Genomic DNA, 22,103 nt, shown 5'->3' with positions numbered 1-22,103 from the left:
CTTTTAGAATGACAAAAAAAAATGTATTTTCAGCAATTTCAAAACAGGCACTCAAAACTCAAAATTCAAAATAAATTCAAAACTAAAAACTGAAACACGTAGAAAACTACCCCTAGTATTTTCTTCCATTTTCTCAATAAAATCTTGTTAAATGAAGAATATACTCACTTCTTTAAATATAAAAAAAATATAACAAAGAAGGAAAAATAATTAATTACAATTATATTCCCAACTTATTCAAAAAATAAAAATAAAAATAAAAAATAAAAACGAGTCTCAAATATATAATTAAGAATTAAATTTGAAAAAAAAAAAGAAAAAGAAAAAAAAGCTCTCTCTTGCCTATCCTTATGTTCCACTACCCACCACCACCACCACTACTCAAGCTAGTGGATCCACTACCCACCACCACCACCACTCAAGCAGACCAAGCTAGCTACATCCACACTCTTCTTGAGTCCAAAATGGTCCTTCCAAGTTCCAACCCTTAATATCAGATATCAACCTTACAAGTTATTATTATTATTATTTGTTTTTATTTTTACTTTTTCAAATGATGCTCAATTAAACCTCTTGTATCAATAATTTCGTCAAATGATGGTCAATTACAGAAATATGAAGCCATAGATTCTTAATTTGACACTGTATGGATTAAAATAAGGATTTGATTTAAGTCGGCTCTCCCATATCGAAGAGAATAAAATTGCCATTGGTCGATAGGCTTTGTATTCGCTATGTTCCGTGTAAGAATAAAATTAGGGCTGTTTAAGCAGGCATCATGAAGAATCTGGTGGAATTCACGGCGAATTTTAGGTCGAACATGTTGGATAAATTGATGTATGAATTGAGCCTATTGGCGTCAATGCTGGAAGCCAAGGCTGCAATTGTGGAGGAAGGTGAAATTCTTGTATTGGTTGAAATAATGGAAGTAGAACACAACGATAGAAGGCGATTGTCATGGGTATATTATTGCAATTATTGTCATTTTGTGATCTCTGATAAAATATTGTGACATATATTTAATTAAACAATTCATGATCATAATAACGTCCAATTTACGGTCACAATCGCAGAGCGTCACTATTGACACAACATCAAAGACATGAAGACAAAATTTATTAGGTCAAAAATTATTTATTAGTCATAAATTGCTCAATTATTATTCACAATCACTATTCTCATCCTACCTCAAACCACCATCGTCGACATAACCAAAATTGTAGTCGTCACTTTAAATTTACAACCATTACCCAAAATACTCCAAAATCTGTCTATTCTTGTCTAAGCATTACGAAATCCTTGTGTGGAACTCTAAAAACGGTGGCCACAATGGAAGCTATTTCACCATCAAACATATACAAATACGATTTAAAAACCTCGAGCTCTGCCTAATTTTTCCCTCCTTTACCACCTTTCGATGCCTTTGTTATACCTCCAAATGCATTTCTCTATAGCTTTCACGTGCTGTTCTTACCTCCAGCCTTCTCAAATTCATTTGATCTGGCATTTTTAGACCAGTGAGTGATTTAATCAGTAGTTGATTTTCGGTGATAGTGACCTTGGTGGCAACGACAGGATGTACAGATCTGCATTATAGAGAGAGAGAGAGAGAGAGAGAGAGAGAGAAGAGAGAAATTATACATAATTGTTTTTTTGCTCGTTGTGCGTCAGGCTGGCGCCCGAGCGTCGTTATCTTCCAGCTCGTAATCTATTTCACGTTTTGACACTTTTTTCTTTATGTTATTTCCATATTTAGGACTTGTATTACGGTTTTAGCATGTTCCCTATGTGTGGTAGACTCTTCCTTACAATTAGAACAAGTTAGACAATATTGTAAACACAATCTCTTTGTATTCCTTCTCCATATTGTAATGAATTCTCATTTCTTCTGCCAAATTTATTGTGTTCTTCTTGTGTTGTGATTGATACTTCATATTGTACCATATAATATCTTCACTAATTCCTGACAAGTGGTATCAAAGTATACATAATTCTTCCTAGTTTGCTAACAATTTGTATCCGAGCTTAAGGTTTTACTTGTTTGAGATTTTCTTCTTGAGTTGGAACCATGAAACATGATATTTATCTTTTAGATCGCAACATTAGATTCTTGTTGTAGCAGGTAAGATGCAAGCAGTGCTCGCTCAGATAGTTTTAGACGATGCTTTGTTTGGATTTGACAAGATGCCCTTAAATTGGCCGATAGAGGAAAAACAACGTAAGGCTCGAAAAGCCATATCAAAGATTCGTCTTTATCTTTCGAATCATATTTTCAAGGTGCTTTGAAGGAGAAAGTCGCAGCTACTTTATGGTTGGAGTTGGAATAATTTTGCATGACTAAGAGTCTAACTAGCAAACTGTACCTAAAGTAGCATTTGTATTCTTATTGTATGATAGAAGTACCAACCTTAGAAAATTACCTTGTTGCTTTTAAAGAAATTGTCGTTGATTTGGAAACCTTGGAGGTTAGTATGATGAAAAGGATTTAGGGTTGAATTTGAGGCTCAAGTAGAAGTAATAAGTATTCTTTATACATTATTCAGGGCCTTGAATAATGACTTTTTATAGTTCTTTAATAGAAATATCACCTAATTTGTTATGTATTGCGTTTAATAGGTAAAACTCATGAATTGATGAAGAATTGGAGAAAAGAAGCTAAAAATGGAGAAGAATGGCGAAATCCAAAATATTATCAAACATCAAATTTTCAGTCAAAAGAGTTATGATCTGGATTTTCGGCATTGAGACATATTTTTGGTATATTAAACATTCAAAATAGGATACTCTAGAAGAATTGTATCCAATTGAATTTTATTTTCAACGCATTTTGCATCACCTTAATAGGATATCGAGAGAGAAAGTTACGAAAAAAATACTAAAAGCTATTTGGTTGCCGAAACTGGGTGAAGAGCACTCTGCAATCAAAAGTGGGGGGGGGGGGGGGGGGGGACCGGGGGGGGGGGGGGGGGGGGGGGGGGGGGCTGAGGTACCCCAAACAAGCCAAGCTGCTGCCTGGCTATGCCTAGGTGTGCACCTCAATACAAAAAGGGAAAAAATTCGACTTTATTATTTTTGTTTTGGTAACAATTCAATAAATCTTTGTGATATCCTTTAAATATCAAAACTCGACCAGAACGCTGGAATCCTCCATTCGACCTAAATTGAATCATATTCTACATATTTTGGAGACAAAGAACAAGTCTATCTATCAATCAAGTCAAATCGTACAAGGATTTTGAAGAATCATAGACTAATTTCAAAATTTGAACCAAGAACGTGGATTTATCCTACCAGAACGTGGGGATCTTCCATTCGGGTGATTTTTTCCAATTATACTTGTGTAATTTCTATAAGAATATTAGGCTAGATTCTTCTTGCATTGAATGGATGATGAAGTTTATAAGTTGTTAATTTCAATTCAAGATTCATTAATTTAGTGATTCTCTTGAATTTTTGATTACTTATGCATTTATATTGTGTTATTTGAATGACTGGCCACCATTTAGATAACTTGTTACTTAATCGTAGTATTCGAAGACTCACAATAGATAAAACACTTCATATTTAACACACGGACAATAAGTATTAGAAATAATATTTATGGCGTGTGCAATCTTGTGTGATGAATCCTATAAATTAATGCATGTTTTTCATATGAATTCGGATTAGGAATATATTCGGGTTGTATTAAACATAGGTTTAATATATTTTGGAAAAGAATATAAATAAAATTAGATTATCGATTGTCATTAACATTAGAAAAAAAAATACTAATTTATACGAGTTGAGAATCGGAAATAGTATTAATAGGGAAATTCAAAAATCCAATATATTCATTTCATATTTGATAAAACCACTATTATCGTTTTCATAGTAAAACTTAGGCCCTGTTTGAGTCGCATTATTTTCTCATTAAAATGAAAAATATGATCGTTATCCATCATATTAAGCCGCCATATTTGACTTTTTATCTTTTGTATGGAGCTCATAACGATTATATTTTTCATTCTCATTTTTACAATAATGTGGCTCAAACGGGGGCTCAGTATAAAAATCAAAACAACCTCTTTTGTGTTGCTCTTTGTCGAATTTATAACTAGTAAATCATAATTAAATATTATTTCTCGTGAAACATAACTCAACTTACTTAATCTATTAATTGTCAACAATCCTATACACTTGTGGGTTTCGTATGAACAAGTTTTCGATGCTGTTGTCGAAGAATAATTTGTTTAATTCTAGTTTAATAGTTGATATTGGATTCGATTATTCTTTTTGTCGATTTGGGCTATTCACCCTAATCACTCTTGCTTGGTACTTTTCTAGGTACTATTTGGAAGTATATACATAGTTCCGATAATGTTGATAGAGTAAAATATGTTTGTAACGTGAAATCTTGATATGGATGATGGGGATTTGCTTGGGGAAGACCTAAATTCTGGGCTTTGTAATGGGATGACTGGAGAATGTTAACATACATGCCCTAATCTCTTTATGTACAAATTTTTGTGATTTAAACAATTTTTAAGATGTCAAAAATAGATAACTGACAACTTTGAATAAGGCTACATGTTTAAGGGTGAGTACATATCTACATATGTGGAAGAGGACATTAGTTTTAAGGGAGTTAGTTCTCGCAGATGGAATGAGAAGGCATTTGCAAACTATTATAATGAACTTGTCATGTTAGATGAAAGTAAAATACGTTCAATAGATTCCTTATTTTGGGATGAGTTTAAAAGGTGTGGATATAATCCACTTGAAAAGGGTAAAAGGAAAGAATTATCATTGTCCGTAGATTTAGATTATGAGCTAGCTATTCAACTCGAAGAGATCAATTATTGAAGAATAACATAAAGAGGATGAAAAATTAATTACAAATGGATCAAGCAAAGAAGTAGCAATCAATGAAGATGAAATTAATACACATTCTTTCGGCTTCATCAATTGTCCAACAATTGAATTTGTAATTAAGCCAAAAGAAGAGGAAGAAGTGTACATAGTTGGTTTTGATTTGAAGGCAATAGCCAAGTCTTATCACATTGAAGGGGGCAAAGTCAAAATTTGGAGACTCAACAAGGAGTTAAGCAAAGTCAAAAGAAGCAAATTGAGCAAGGCATAAAAAACTTTCTTCAACATTTCATGATTTAGAGTGCCAAAATTAAACTAAAGACTATAAATAAGCACTTATTGGAAGACAACTCAATTTTCTTTCCCTTTTATTTATTTATTAGATTCAGGATAAGAGTTTATTTTTATTTTTATAGGTTTCACTCACTTTCCATGCCCATTTTCCCTTAGGCCAGTAAGTTTATTGTTGGTTTTTGAGATATTTGGAGTAAGTGATACTTGTACTATGATGTTTGATCTCTAATATTTGATTTTTCAAGAATACAATATCACGGAACACTCCAATCAACATCGACCAAAGACTCAACGTGTTGAAGATGACCTAACAGCCCATGCACTTCATGCCATAACATTCGCCACCTCCTAATAAATTCGGGGAGTATTTTCTTCCTCGTTACTTTAGACATTGAGGACAATATTTATTTTAAGTTCGAAGATGGAAAAATATTGAGTTTTTGCTTTTGTGTGTTATTATGCGTGCTTTATCATGAGAAAAACATAAAAAAATATTGAGAATTTTCGAAATAAAAATAAATTCTTATTTTATTTGTTTGCTTGTGTGGATTAGATGGCATGACTGGCAACGATCAATTTATTTGAGATCATGTATTGATTTATGAACATTGAATATGGTGCATGCTTAGATTGATTGATGCTTTTCAATGTGAAATTTGATATTACTTGCACACGTGAGTTAATTTAGACATTATGATTGAATGAGTTGATTTATACTTTGATAGGTTGAAATAGTGGACCTTAAATGTTAATTCAAACCACCAAATTATACATCCTTAGACCAAATCTAACATAGTTTGGAAATGATTTCACTGTTGTATGAAGATGTGGATATAAATTGGGATTTCATGTGTGGAAAATCTTGTGTGGATTGTTTAAAATCAATGGCACAAAATTATTTGAAAGTCTTAAGTTAGAGGTCAATTTGATTAAATGGGTGTTTAGTGAGGGGCATTATACTAATCGAGGCAGAAAAATATTTTAAAACTTCTCTTCATAGTATTTATGACTCAGGTTATTAAACTTGTAATGGTGTCTAAAACATGTTGCCCTAAAATTGTCTGACTTGAGAGTCATTGACCAAAAGGTTGCTACAAGGTCATTTAAAAAGTTTAATGGAGAGAATGTTGCAAATAAAAAAGTAGAAAATTTGAAAAAGCAGGTGTATGAAACAAAAGATGCACTAGCAAGGTGATTTGAAAATTGACTTTTGATAAGCGACTATTAACATAGTCGATTATTAGAGATTGAAGCAATCAAAATAATTGGAAAATCCATGTTCGTTGAAGTGCTGAATTGGAATTAGTGAAATTTATTTAAACTAGAAAGGTGAAGATAAGAATAATGATTCAACTTTAGATCACACACTTGAAAAGGGCGAAAAGAATAAGTTTGAATGTGTGTGAACTTTACGAGTGATGAAAGGACAGTTTGACCACTAAGGGTTGGGAATGAAACTACTTGTGTATTCATGATGTTCTACTTCATTTTTCACACACACATCACCTTTGCATTGGAAAATTAAATTTTGATTTTGGTAATGAAATCTTGAAAATGTTTATAGATTTACTATTATAATCTCAATCCTGAGGTAAAAGCTAGGTTATTGAGCTAAACCTTTTGCATGTTTGTGTGTTTATTTCAAGTTAGGTTGTGATTTTGTTTGAAGATAAACAAATATTCAAGTTTGGGAGTTTGATAAGTATATTTTATACACTTATTCAGGGTTTTAAATAATGATATTTTATAATTTTTTGATTGAAATATTACCTAATTGGTTATGTATTATGTTTAATAAATAAAACTCATGATTTGATTAATAATTGGAGAAAAGAAGCTAAAAATAGAGAAAAATGGGAAGAAATTCAAAGTGTGGGGACTAAAATGTTAATAATTAAAAGTTGTGATGGATCACACGATGAAGATCTGAGAGAGTTAGGTGTCAATTGGATGAGAAAAGAAGAAAAAGGAATGAAATGTAGCCAAAATATTATCAAATTTCAATTTCCAGCCGAACGAGTTATGCTCCGAATTTTCAGCCTCAACTGGTGTAGTAAATATTCGAATTGGAAAAATGATACCTCTAAAAGAATTGTAGCCCTTTGAGTTAGCTTTTCAAAATATTTTGAATCACCTAAATTGGATATCGAAAGAGACATCTTATGACAAAAATATTGAAAGCTATTCTGCTGCCAAAACCAAGTGAGGCGCACACCTCAACCAAAAAGAGACGGCTACGGTGCCCCCAAACAAGCCAAGCTCCCTAGCTATGCCTAGACGTGCATTCGGTACAAAAAGGGGGAAAAATCTGATTTTTCTTATTTTTGTTTTGGTAACAGTTTAATGCAATATTTTTTACGTCCTTTAAATATCAAAACTCGACATAACGTGAGGATAATCCATTCGACCTAAATTTCATTATATTCTACATATTTTGGAGGCGAAGAACAAGTCTATACATCAATTCAAAGGCGAATCATACAAGGATTTTGAAAATTCATAGCTCAATTTCAAGATTTGAGCAAAGAAGATTAATTTCTCCTATTTATTCCATCTTTCTTATTTTTGAGTATTTTTTTTTTCCAATTATTCTTGTGTAATTTGATTATAAGAATGTTATGCTAAATTCTTCTTGCATTGGATGAATGATGAACCTTATTAGTTGCTAATTTCAATTCAAGATTCGTTAATTTAGTGATTTTCTTGAGTTTTTATTACTTATGCATTCATATTGCATTGTTTGAATGATTGGTCACCACTTAAATAACTTACTGCCTATTCGCAGTACTAGAAGGCTCAAAGTATGTAGAACACTACACATTTAACAAACGGATAATAAGTATTAGTAATAATATTTACAACAGGTGCAATCGTGTGGGATAAATTCTGTGAATTAATATATATTTTTCATATGAATTGGGACTAGGAGTATAATTGGGTCGTGTTAAACATATGTATAACATATTTCGAAAAAATATTAAATAAAATTAGATTATCAATGATCATTAATACTAAAAAAATATTATTTTATACGGGTCAATAATTGGAAAAAAACATTAATAAGGGATTCAAAAATCCAAAATATTCATCTCAAATTCCATAAAACCATTTTTATTGCTTTTGTAATTATACTTAGTATAAAAATCAAAACAACCTCTTTTGTGTTACTCTTTATCAAATTTGATTATAAGTAATAAACCATAATTAAACATTATTCCTCATGTGAAGATAACTCAACTCACTTAATTTGTTGTTTATCAACGATCTCATACACTTGTGGATTTTACACGAACAAGAGCCTTATTGTTCATGGTGCTTATGAGAGGGGCAGTTCGAAGTCTAACTTCATTAATAAGATTTGTAACTATTGCATAAAGAAGAGGCAGTTAAAAGAAAGATTTTTATAAATTGCAATATAAAGAACATTACTTGCGAATCCGAAGTAAAAGCAACCAGAAACTTCAAGTGAAGCCGACATTGCAGAAATTGCTACAATGATGGAGAACTTTTGGTTATTTCTGATGATGAACCTAAACGTGACGATGATTGGATTCTTGATACAAATTACGATTTTCTTTGTTCCAATCGGGATTTGTTTTCAACATATGAAACCATTTCAAAAGGTGAAGTGGTAATGTGTAAAGATGAACCTTATAAGATAGCTGGTATTGAAAGTATCAGAATTAAAATGTTTGATGGGACAGTTAGAACACTTTATGAGGGAGACACGCTCTAGATTTAAATAGACATCTTATCTCTTTTAGTGCTCTTGATTCAAAAGAATACAAGTTCACTGGTGAAGATGAAACTTTGAGCGTTAGTAAAGATGCTTGTCTTGTATTATACGGACAGAGGTCCCAGTTACATATCTTGTAGAGTTCTGCAGAATCTTTGAAGATCAATCAATAGAGGTTTGGCACTTTGGTAGATATTAAATTTGTGACAATAGTGTTGGAGATTGGTTTGTGGTCTACGTTGAAGAATACAGTTCAGTTAGATTCACAAGTTATGATAGTGTTGACTAAAAGGTGTTGAGTTTAGAGAAGAACCTTCTACCAAAGTATTTTGTGGTGTTGATTTTGTTTTAGGGTGTGTTTCGGATTCGTTTGGTAATTTTTGAATTATTTATGATTTTGTTGCTCATGGTGATAATTTGGACAAATTTTGAGAACGCGAGATAATTATGCTAAATAGTGTTTGGATTCATTTATTCTAGTTGGATTTTGTGGAAGATGTGGAAATTTTGTTCGTTGGATATTTGGTTGAAGTCTTTATTGAAAAGTTTCAGTATTTGCCTTATAGTGAAATTTGTCTTTATGTGGAAAATTTTTGAAATTTGATTTATTACATGAAATTTTGTTTAAGTTGGAGATTTGTTGAAATTCGATCCAAATTCGGTTGGATTTTGGTGAATTAGTTGAAATGGGCCGGAAGAGGTCAAAATACGGACCAAAGAATGATTTTGAAATTTTCCCATTCAAGTGCTCAAAGCAAGGAGCTTGCGCCTGCTCACCGCCAACCTGTCGCTCAAGCAGCCAGTGTCCCGTTCGCTTAGCGCTAGACCTGCACTCGAGCTCGAGCAACGTTGTGTTTCAGCCCGAGATTCGTTTTGTGTTTTGGCACTTTTTTAAAGGTTATTTTCACCTTTAGGGCTTGTATTAAAGTTTTGGTATGTTCCTTATATAAAGTGGACCCTTCTTTATAATTAGAATAAGTTAGACAATATTGTAGATACAACATCTTTGTATTATTTCTCCATATTTTAACGAATTCTCATTTCCTCTATCAAATTTATTGTGTTGTGACTGCTAGTTCATATTGTACCATATAATCTCGTCTCTAATTCCTAACAAGTGGTATCAGTGCATACCTAATTCTTGCTAGTTTGCTAAAATAGCCTATGTTTGTTACTTTTTAAAATCTAGATTTTTATTTAAGTCGAAATCAAGAATTAATTTTAACAACACATTTTATGAAACTCACAATTTTTAATCACATATTTTATCAATTTTATGAAAATTTACTAAAAATCCGATTTTAATCCTCATCAAAAAGGGACATAATAAGTATTAATTGATTATTAAAAGAAATAATTGTATCCGATTTTTAAATTTGAAACATTTGATTTTTGAAGTTGTAAATTAATATGTAAGGTTTAGGCTCTCTCTCTCTCTCTCTCTCTCTCTCTCTCTCTCTCACACACACACACACACACACAAAACTTATGATTATTTGAGAATAAGATGTTGGACTGTAAAATTAAACTCAAATAAGGCCTTTTTATGGATTAACTTTAGGATTTATTTTTAGCAGCATACCATTTGAAATATATCAATTTTAATTTTATTCGAAGACCTTTTCAATTAATTTTTTTTCCATGTAATAAGGTGGGTGAACGTGAGTAAGATGTTTCAATAATCACCCAATTTATATTACGGTCACGGTTTACTTACTAACCTTTAAAATGCTTCACAGTGCTCGCTAAACCTTGTTTGTCTGCACTCTATCCATCATCCTCCAAATTTCATTCACCTCCTTGTTGATGTGCTGAATAAAAGTCCTACATGACGAGTTAAGACTTTAAAAAACTACAATTCAACCAAACTATCTAAGTAAGATGTTTTGATACTCATCCAACAAATACTATGATCACGATTTATTCATCAACTTGAAAATGCTTCCCAATTGATGTCCATCATTCGCCATATTTCGTTCCATCCGTTAAAAACGTGTCACACGAAAATCTCACATGACAAGTTATGATTGTTAAAAACAAAAATTATAACTAAGTCAAATCATCTAACTCTCCAAAATCACCATATGTGAAAAGTGAATCTATGGCCCCATAAACTTCTTTAAACCCAATAGTTTGTCCCTAATTTCAGCCTGAAAAAATTTAGCTCTCAATTTACTAATCTCACCTACATGCAACTAAAATGTGTAATAAGACAGTGCCGATTCTTGAAAAGAATGTGAGAAGCTACTACTTATAAAGTCTTAACCATCAATTGTACCATCTACTTGACATATCTAATCCCAATTTTCCATTTTATCGGTTTGTTTCAGACCATTTGTGGAAGCAAATGTCATTGAGCTATGTTGGATGGTGTATGGTAGGAATACCTTCTAAGTCATGTTCGTATTTGTTGCTCTTCATTCCTCAATCTGGTCGGAGTTTGATGACATTGGCTTCCTTAAATGATCGAGCACACACCTGCAAAAATGGAATACAAGGATTAGAGAGACGTTGGACATATGGTAAATTGACGAATATGAATTTATAAGTAGTAGCTTCTCACATTCATCGCAAATAATGGGCCCTATCTCAGTATACAATTTAGTTATAAGTATGTAAGATGAGGGAATTGGAGGCTAGAATATTTTGGGGTTAAATTTGGGCACGAACTATTGGTGCTTAAAGAAGTTTATGTGTTTGTGTTTTACATATGTCAATTTTGATGAGTTGGATGGTTTTGTTGAGTTATAATTTTTTAATGGCTATCACTTGTCACGTGTAATTTTCTTGTGATACATTAATAATGAAGAGGAAAGAATCTAACGAATGATGGATGTAGTGCAACTCTCAAGGATGAGGGAACATTGGGAAGGATTTTGAAGTTTGGTAAATAAATCGCGACTAGTATACAATGGGTAAGTAATGAAACATTTACTTCAATAATTTAGCTCAGTGGTATTTCTTGTCATGTGAAATTTTCGTTCACGTCAGCAATAAGGGAAACATAATTTGACGGGTAAAGAATGTGGTGTAAACAAACAAAGTTCAGTGAGCATTTTAAAACACTTTAAAGTATGTGAGTAAGTCATAACCATGATATAAATTGAGTAATTATTGAAATATTTAACTCAATGAAAGTTAGGTATTAAAAAAAAAAAAATTAAAATTAATTTTATTGAAACCTATTTTTTTTAGCACATCAATTTTTTAATTTTAATCTAAATTGATCACGTCTCAATCTTATATTAAATGATGTGTATAAAACAGATGACTTTATTTATTTGTATTTAAATCTTCAATCGATTATAAAAAATGTTTGTTGTACATCACCATTTACGTAATTTTTTATAGATTGATGAGATATGAAAAGAAAGTGAGGTTTTTTTATTTTTAATGAGACTATGACTCGATCAAATCTTGTCAAATCATTTATTGGTAAACAAATCTATAAATTGTAATGTACATGCAGCACAATCGTAAAAATATTGATAGCCATCAAACTTCTAGTCAAATTTCACAGTAGTCATTAAACTCTCACATTTTTAATAATTTGATCATGTCTATGCAATATGCATAGTTTGTCACTGACCAACTTTTTTCGAACGGAGCACTTTTCATCCCCGACTTTCAAAATTATATTTGATCTTCCAGAAATTTATTACACATTTTATTTTTCAGTTGAAATATTTTTGAATCTTTAGCAATTTCCAACGGATAAACAAACAAAAAGTATGTTACACACAAATATTGATGGCAGCAAAAACTGCTCACTAAGCGTTTGTCCCTATTCCGTCACCGTTTAAGCGGTGGCTTTATGCGGTGGCTCCGTCGTGTAGTGTGTCACACTTTCGCAACTTCCACCCTGCAATTTTTTGTCCGTTACGCCAAGATCCTATCCCTTACCGGTGCAAAATGAATCAAATAGATATACTCAGAATTATGCAACTGATCACTCCTAAAAAGTTAATTTGCCTAATGAATTTATAATAATTATTGTATACAATCCCTTTCAAATTAAGTTAAATAAAAATTATTTTTTATAAAATAATAAGCAAAATGGCTAACATGTACAATCAATATAGGATGAAATAGTTTTTCTTCAATGTAACATCATTGGAGGCATATTTAGTTGGGTAGATAATATTGAACAATATTTAATAAAATAAAATAAATGTATCAATATCAATAAAAAATATAGTTCAATTTATATACTTCAAAATAAATAACTTAAACATTATTTTCTTAATTTCTCTTATTTTAGTCTTGATATCATTTTAAACAATCAACTTTGTTAAAAATTGTAGTTCTAATCAATATCATATTTTGACATTAACATACCCTAGTAGCATGATCACCCGTTTGAAAATACCAATCTTATAATATTATTAATAGTTAAAATTTGTAAGAATTGAATGACTCGTTTAAACTTTTTGATCTTTAATAAATAATTTCATATTTTGCCCATATTTACAACATATCCTTTAATATTTATTTTAATAGAATATTTTTACACATGAATTTCATAAATTTCCCTACTTTTTAAATTACATATTCTTAAAAGAAAGATGCTACATAAACGGGCTAAAAATAGGTTCAAAAATAGAATGTACAGATGTCAACATATGATTAAATTATTTGAAAAAAAAAGTGTCAAATCATCTATTTTTTCCAGTCTTCAAACCTAGACAAACATCATTACCGTTCTCAAAAAATATTCCTCGCGTCAAATGTGTCCTTAATTCACTCTTGCATTTCCACCGCTTCAATTTCTATAACAATAATAAATTAAGGAAAAAGTAGTAACGGACAACAAATGCGTTACAGAGAGATAAACAGTGCTGACAAAAAACCTAAATGCGTTACAAAGAGACAGATAAACATATTTCAACAAGTTTTTTCCACGCGTTTCGACATTTTTTGTCCACGTGTTTTGCTCTCTTACACGTTGTCCTTTTTCGTCAATTTCTAGGTTGCGGTGAAATTTCAGTTCAACTCCCCCAACTTACAATTTTTCATGAAGATTGCCAAACTATAAGTCGTTGAAGTTGGCCGTTTCATGGCCACAGGTCATTATTACGTAAAAATAATGTTTTGAATAATAACATTTTGTTGAAGGAGTGATTAAAAAGTGTGAAAAGTTTTCACCCTCTCCATTCCCTCTTCTCTCTGTCCCAACTTCTCCCATTTCTCTAGCTGCTTGCCATTGCTACCACCCTTGATAGCACCACCACATTGTCGTCACCACCAGAGCCGGTCTTGGGCACAGGCGAATGAGGCTTGTGCCTCAGACCCAAAACCTCAAAGAGCCTATTTTGGCCCAAAGTTTTTTTTTTTTTTTTTTAAATATTGAAAGAAGGAAAATAGTTTTTTCATTAATTGTGAGATAATTGAGATATTTGTTTGTTGTTTTAATCTTAAATTTTAAGTTAACAATATGTTGCATAATATATCGTTGAATTTTGTATTTACGTTCATTTTGGAGCCTAATTTTTTGATTTCGCCTCGGATCCCGACAATCACAGAAGCGACCCTGGTCACCACTACCGCTGGCACCACCTCGCTATCAGCACGCTCGACCACCTCTCCACACCCGTAAAAAAATCTCCAACCTTGCAGCCACAACAACAACCCTTGTCTCCACCGATGACATCATCACCACAAATTCACCTTCTTCACCTCAATCATCAACGCAATACCAAACAAATCAAGAGAAACAGAGGAGATGAGAAATAAAGAAATAGATCGCCATGTACCTCCGACGACTCACAGCATCGATGATGTCGGGATTTGGGAAATTTGTTGGGGAAATGATGAGAACTGGAGAAATGTCGAGATTTGTTGTAGCGACAAACGATGGGATCTGAGAGAATTTGTGTCGGGCTGTTCAATGGCAGCATAGTAACATCTTGAGGTGGTGGCGACTTTCGTGAAGTTGTGATGGTGCTGACTATTTGTTGTGAGTTTTTGTTGGTTGTGTTTGCCATTGGTAGTGGTGTGGTGGTGGTTGTCGCAGTGGTAGTGGTAATGGTGCTTGAGTTATGTGGTGATGTAGTGGTGTTTTCTACGATGAGTTAATTTGTTGGAATTGGTTCTATTGTTGTCTGAAGGTGGTGGTGGTGGTTCTGGCGACGATGGTGGTGGTGGTGGTGGTGGTGGTGGTGCTGCTGGAGGCAACGGTGAGATGGCGCTCACAAGTGTTGTGGTGATCACAAATTATTTGATTGATTGTGATCATTAAATTGGTTAATCTGCAACCAATAAGCAATACGTGATCAATAAAAAAGATAAATTGTGATAAAAAAAATGTGTAATATAAAAATTGTTAATTTATGATCGATAATTTGATAGTTTGTGACTTATAATATTTGTGATCTATGATCAATAAATAAATTGTGACTTATAAATTTTTGGTTTGTGACCTATAAAATTTTTGAATTGTAATTGTAAAATAATTTGTGACATATAAAAATTTTGATTCATGATAAAAAAAAATAATATGTGACTAATTAAATCGTTAATTTGTCACCAAATTGGCAAATTGTATAGATATGTTACTTTAATATATATTAAAAATCTATATATATTTAATTAATTAAATTATAAATAAATGTTAATAAATATTTGATTTTTGAATTTGAAATTTTTGTTTTTAATTTTGGAATGGGTGACACTTAACTTTTTAATTATGAATTTTTTCCCTTTCAAATATGAAGATTGGGCCATCCTGTAGACCTTGAATATTGTGGGCTGTGGGAGTAAACCTTGTCATTTTTTCTAGCGCATGTTTGATAGGATTAAAAATTAAACTTTTATGAAAGTGAAAGTTAATAATTAATTTTATCTATATATTCTATGATACCTACAGCTTTTAAAACTACATATTTATCAAATCTAATTTTGATCTCCATCAACTAGGGACTTAATGTGATTTAAATTAAGTCATAGTTGGAAAAAAAAAATAGATATTATGTTAGAGCTGAGAGATTGGTACCATCATATTAGATAATAAAGTTTGGGGTGGCATTTTAATTGAAACCCTCGACTCAGGCTTGATTCCAAAATTTACGTTATGTTTCCATCTACAAAATACTTAGAAGTTTAATGGATAGTTCGGTCATTGAAATATTCGGACTGAATTATCTGCAGTCACTCTAATTACGCTTGACACCATCATCCATTAGAGATGGCAATGGGGTGGGTTTGGGGCTGGTAGTGGCTTGCCCCATTTGTTGCACCATGTATTATTATTATTATTATTATTTTTTTTTTTATTTTTTTATTTTTTGGCGGGACGAGGCATATTAATTTCACTTTGTAAACTATAGACCAGTAAGCATATATTCATAAACATATATCAATTACGAATCCTAAGCACATATTATTCTTTGTAAACTGTAGACCGGTAAGCATATATTCGTTAAGCATATATGCTTAATGAATTATGAATATATATATTATTCATTAAGCATATATTCATTATGAATCCTCTACCATTTAACATTTTTACGGGGCCAATCAGGGGCGAATCTAAGGATCGAGTTTAGTTGGGCGGACTACAAGCATTGAAAGTTTACTATCAACAACCAACGTCCATGATAGGGGGGGGGGGGTTTATTAATTTTCAATTTAAATAATATTCAAAAAATCGAACGTATTGGAGCTAGAAACACTAGATACACCACTAGAACTAGAATTATGTATGAACTTTTATTTTAGATGAAAAAATCGTTGCATAATCTACAAAATGCCCTAATTAATTTTTCAATTAAATAGATAATATATCTTAACAAAATGAGAATATTCAGTTTACAATTAAAGTTAATTAAACAAACATTATTAAATTAATAAAATTAAAATTATTTATGTGCTTATATCAATTTTATGTGCTTATATGATTATACTTTTTCGCAATCGATTTTTTGTGAACAAAAAATGAAACATATTATTAGTTAAATAAGTTTTGTTAAAAGATTCTTTATGACACTAAAGTCAATTTTCATACAAATTCATCTAGAATTAATTGACCAAATTTTGAAATCAATTTATCAGAGGAAAAAAAATCAAGAAGAGGGAAAAATCATTGGTTTGAATGTTTCTACTTTCATTAAATCAGTAAAATTGAACATATATTATTGTCACATTATGTTTTAAAAATCAAGAAGTACAATGATGGTAAAATGGTCAATATGTTTAAGGAAGGTAACAAGTTCGAATCACCTTCATTGCTATTTAGGTAAAAATTGTTGAATACAAAAATTATAAAAAAAAATATTACTTTTAAAAAGATTCAAACACAAAATCTCCAATTCAACAATGAAAGAGCTAATCACTGAGCTATCAATGATATTTGTTATTAATATGAATTATTAAAGATATAATTTAACAATTCTATCTATTATCCGGAAAAAAAAAAAAAAAAGGGAATTCTTCCCGACGTATTCAGCTAGGTGGCCGCCATAGCTGACTGCCACATAAATCCACCCTGCCGCCAACTCCTCGGGGTGGGCCCATTCAGGGCGGCGGTGATTATTTTGCCATCTCTGCCGTCCATTTTGGCTGACACATGTGAACTAGCTTGAGCCTGATCGAGTGGATTAGAATCCAAATCTTTTAACAGGATGGACATCTTCTGCCAAGGTGGCCAACCAAATTTGACATCACTAAAGGTGAATCATCAACTGTGACAAATAAGATATATATAAAAATTAGAACCATACATTAAGCCCCGTTTGGTTTATATAAAATTAAAATTTTAATATATTTTGATAAAAGTTAATGAAATGTGTGACTGAAAAATTGTAACACCCATAAAATGTGTGGTTATAATTAATTATTAAATTTAAATTAAATTTTAATCAACTTTTTAGTCGAACCAAGCATGAACTTAGTGATAGAAACACAAAATAGTCGAAGTGAGTTAAAAATAAAAGTTCAATGATTAAACTGCACAAAATGTAAGTTTGGGTTTAAAGTAGAATACATTAAAACTTGGTGACTTCATGTGAAATTTTTCCCTAAAAATTGTTATAAATTTCACCCCTGGAGTCTCTTCTCCTACTTCAAGAATCAAGTACTGAAATTTCCAGCATCTGTGATCGACAAACCCAGAAATTATGACTCCTGCACTGGAGGATATTCCAGCAACAACAAACGTGCCTGGCCGTGCCTATGTTACTTTCTTGGCTGGGGATGGTGATTATGTGAAAGGGGTAGTGGCTTTGGCTAAGGGTTTGAGGAAGGTGAAGGCTGCGTATCCGCTTGTGGTTGCGGTTCTGGCCGACGTCCCGGCCGAGCACCGCTGCCTGCTGGTGAATCAGGGTTGTATCCTTCGTCAGATTGAGGAAGTTCATCCTCCAGTTAGTGACAAGGAGGGTCCCTATATCAGATCCTACTTTGCACTCAATTACTGTAAGCTTCGCCTTTGGGAGGTGAGATTTTGCAACCCAATTCTATTACAGCATTTGGAGTAGCCGTGAGCAGTACCGTATCTTCAGACTAGACGTTTGTATATATACACGTCGGTATCTCACTATCTCTGTGTATTTAATATTAGGATGCACAGAAAATTCTAAAACACCCTTTGTTCCGCGCACACGATTCTAGACTAATTTAAATTTTCTTTTTATTATTTTTTTCAATTTTAATAATATTTGGAAAATCTGGGGTTAACAAAGGTGGAAATTTTTTCGATTCAATTTTAATATTATTTTATGAAAAAATGTGTGGTTAAAAATACGAGGGGAAGAATTATAATTTGAAATAATGGGGTGAAATGGGGGCTATATTAACTATTAATAAGTGTGCTGTAATTAAAAATTATAATTTATTTAATTTTGTAGATATATATATATATATATATATATATTTTATTTATTTATTTATTTATTTATTTTTCAATTGTTTTCCGTTTTTTGCTGTTATGGTTTGATTCTTTGAAGATTCCAAGTAGAAATAATTCTGTTTTAAACTTCAAATTAATTTTGCATGAATATGATGATATTTCAAGACTTGACCGTACCCTGCATGTCCAGAAAATTAAGGATAAGAACAAATGTTTTCTTCAATAATTGATTTAATACATTTATTTTGATCTCGAGTGTAGTTTGTGGAGTACAGAAAATTGATATACCTGGATGCAGACATTCAAGTGTTTGATAACATAGACCACCTCTTTGACTCGCCGAACGGTGGCTTCTACGGCGTTGTGGATTGCTTGTGTCAGATGGATGGTGCGCCGTGCTCACAGAATGTCCAGTGGCCGGCGGAGCTTGGCCGTGAGCCACCGTTCTATTTCAATGGCGGCATGTTTATGTTCGAGCCTAGTATCTCTACATATCGCGATCTCTTGACCACTCTGAAAATCACCCCGCCATCCCCATTTGCAGAGCAGGTAAAACTGAATTTTTATATTTTTATATGCAGCGGGTAATATTCATTTTGAAAATCGAAATTGCGTCGTCGTGCTCAGCTGGTGTAAAATTTCAGGGCATTTTCAGGCCATTTCGCTGATTTCTCTCTGTTGATGGCTAAACTTGCAGGACTTTCTGAACATGTTTTTTAGAGATGTTTTAACGCCATTACCGCCGGTTTACAATCTACTGGTGGCAATGCTGTGGCGCCACCCTGAGCTGGTCGAGCTGGAGAAGGTGAAAGTGGTGCACTACTGTGTGGCTGGATCGAAGCCGTGGAAGTACACTGGTAAAGAAGAGAACATGGACAGAGAAGATATGAAAATGCTAGTGAAAAAATGGTGTGACATTTACAACGACGAGACATTGGATTATAGGAGTGGCGCCACCATCACTGGCTGTGGTGTAGCTGATGGTAAAAATTGGGTTACGCCTATTCCGAGGCAGCCGCTTCATTGGCGGCGCATCTTGTTTACTGAACATTTCTGGTTTTAAGTGAATATGTAATAGAGCTGTATATAAATCTGTGGAAGTATATGATATAGACCTTTATTACTGGTTTGTGTATGAATTGTCCGGCAGTGCAACTGGACAATGGAGATGTAAATAAAAATAAATCTCCAATTAAAATATAAGCTGCATTTTCCGATGTTTGTGTCTTAACTACATTCTGGAATCTTGAGATAGAACTTATGTCCTTATAATCTACTTATAAAGGTTGAATCCCAACTTTAAGGATTCCCACCGCCCCGCTCCTAAAACTTATATCCTTATAAACTACTTATAAATTACATGGAGAGACGATTTAAGTATCTGTTAAGTTTTTGTTGGGTCAAAATCTTACTTAAAGATATGAAATTTAATTAAGATGGTGGTCATTCAATTATTTTTTTCTTCCAAGTATGGGCATTAGGCAGTTTGGTCTTAACTTTAGATTACTATCCTTCCATTTATGTATAAAACGTTGTGATTTTATATCATTTTGAATTTGAAAAAGATTTCACTTTACTGTAAAATAACACAGGAAGAGGGGACCACTTTTATTTATGTTAATGTTCACTTTGTCTACACGTGTCTCCAGCTATGTAGAGGTGACAACGTTTCAAGTTGGATTAGATAGGATTACAATAGTCTGTTTAGGAGTGATTTTGAGAATTGATTTTTTGACAATTAGAAGAAAAGTGGGATCCACCTGTGAGAGAAAAAGTCAAATATAACGAATGAAATAGTGAAATAACGGTCAAAAAATCAAATTTTTAGAAAAAAAAATAACTCCCAAATAAGCTTTAGGTCAACTCTTAGACTCATGGCCTCAATTTGTTTCATGCACAAGCCGAGCTCAGCTTGTGTCCACAATCTGAGCCCAATTCAACACTTTGGCTTGTGGGCTTCATATATTGAGCCCACTCGTCCACAAACTTATGAATCCGGGATCAGTTTGATGCTTTGGCTTGTGGGCCTCATAGATGAAGTCGATTCGACCACAAACTTGTGATTTGATTTGTATTTTTTTTAGAAGGAATTAATAAATTATGAGCCCTAATCCACAAGCTAACTCGTGAAAAAAAAAAAAAAATTAATTGTGTAGCTCAATCTATCACTACAACAGAGTTTGCCTTTTACAGATGCATGCTGTAAAATATATTTAAAAAAAAAAAAGGAAAAAAAAGACGCAGACTGTTACCGAATCATTTATGGTATGCGTTTGCATAACATAAAGAATAATAGGTCTAATTTTTTAAAAAGACAACTTGTCTTGAATGTAAGCCGTAAATATTAAGCTTTTTAGGTGTGCAAAGAATGCATTGAGATAAATACGTTACATAATTGATCATTCACGACATACATTATCGCATGTCATTAAAATAGTCTATTTTTACGGTATGTCCTTTTTGTACGCCGTAAACGAATGCTTTAAAAAGTTCATTTTATTGTAGTGCATGGTTCATCTCAAAAAAATATCCAAGTCATTCATGGACCTAGTGGGAATGAGTCAAGCCGACCGCGACTCGACTCTTTTGCTACCCTTACTGATATGATAAAATGGCTCGACATTTTCGCACTAATTTTACTTTTTAATAAGGCAAATGTGTGTCAAGTCATGCTTATTGTGTTTTTTAGCATGCTAAAAACGATATGGACCGACGGGCTATTTTTGGGTGAACTTCCAACAATTACATTTCATCAAAGCCATTAAACCAATGATATCATCAATGTAACCGTATAAGGTGAATTTTCTGCTAATCATGATAACATTTTCGATAATTTAATGTGATGTAGAGTCTAAAAAATAGTTTAGTGAATAACTTTTAAAAACATAAAATAAAATAAAAATTAGCTATAGTAAAAGCTAAACAACTTCATACGTTGGGGATGTAATAAAGGCAACACAATTATTAGGAAACCTATTTCATGATTCAATTAATATGTGCTTAACACCATGCCACACGTGTAACATTAAATTACATAGTTTGATTTTTTTCCTTGCCTTGTGTGTTTTGTAGATAAATACACGCACGGGTTAAATGGTAACTAATGTTGGTTCGATATCGAGAATGTTTATATATAGCGGTGGTATTAATGGATTTTAAACTAACTTTACGAGACATTTACAAATAAAATAGATAATATGGGATGTGTTCCAAGTGTCAATCCATATCAACTCTAAAACTAGTGGCATTTCATTGAATGACACTCAAGGGGCAAGTAATTATACAATTTTCCATTTAATTCTTGCTTGTCTAATTCCAAATATTGATTATAATCACCCCCCCCCCCCCCCCCCCCCCCCACCCCCCCCACCTCCACCTCCA

At 32.5% G+C, this 22,103-nt stretch overlaps 1 protein-coding gene across 1 annotated transcript; it reads left to right on the top strand.

The window, feature by feature from the left end:
* The first annotated feature begins 17,937 nt into the window (after positions 1-17,937).
* LOC111378655 (galactinol synthase 2-like) lies at positions 17,938-19,939 on the top strand. Its single transcript, XM_023001885.1, has 3 exons — positions 17,938-18,309; positions 18,984-19,271; positions 19,420-19,939. Exons 1-3 carry the CDS (start codon positions 17,995-17,997, stop codon positions 19,783-19,785), a joined length of 969 nt encoding a protein of 322 aa, XP_022857653.1. The 5' UTR covers positions 17,938-17,994; the 3' UTR covers positions 19,786-19,939.
* Positions 19,940-22,103: the final 2,164 nt, after the last annotated feature.

This window comes from Olea europaea, unplaced genomic scaffold (assembly GCF_002742605.1).
Source record: "Olea europaea var. sylvestris unplaced genomic scaffold, O_europaea_v1 scaffold1849, whole genome shotgun sequence".
NCBI lineage: Eukaryota > Viridiplantae > Streptophyta > Magnoliopsida > Lamiales > Oleaceae > Olea > Olea europaea.
This window is presented reverse-complemented; position numbering and strand designations above follow the sequence as displayed.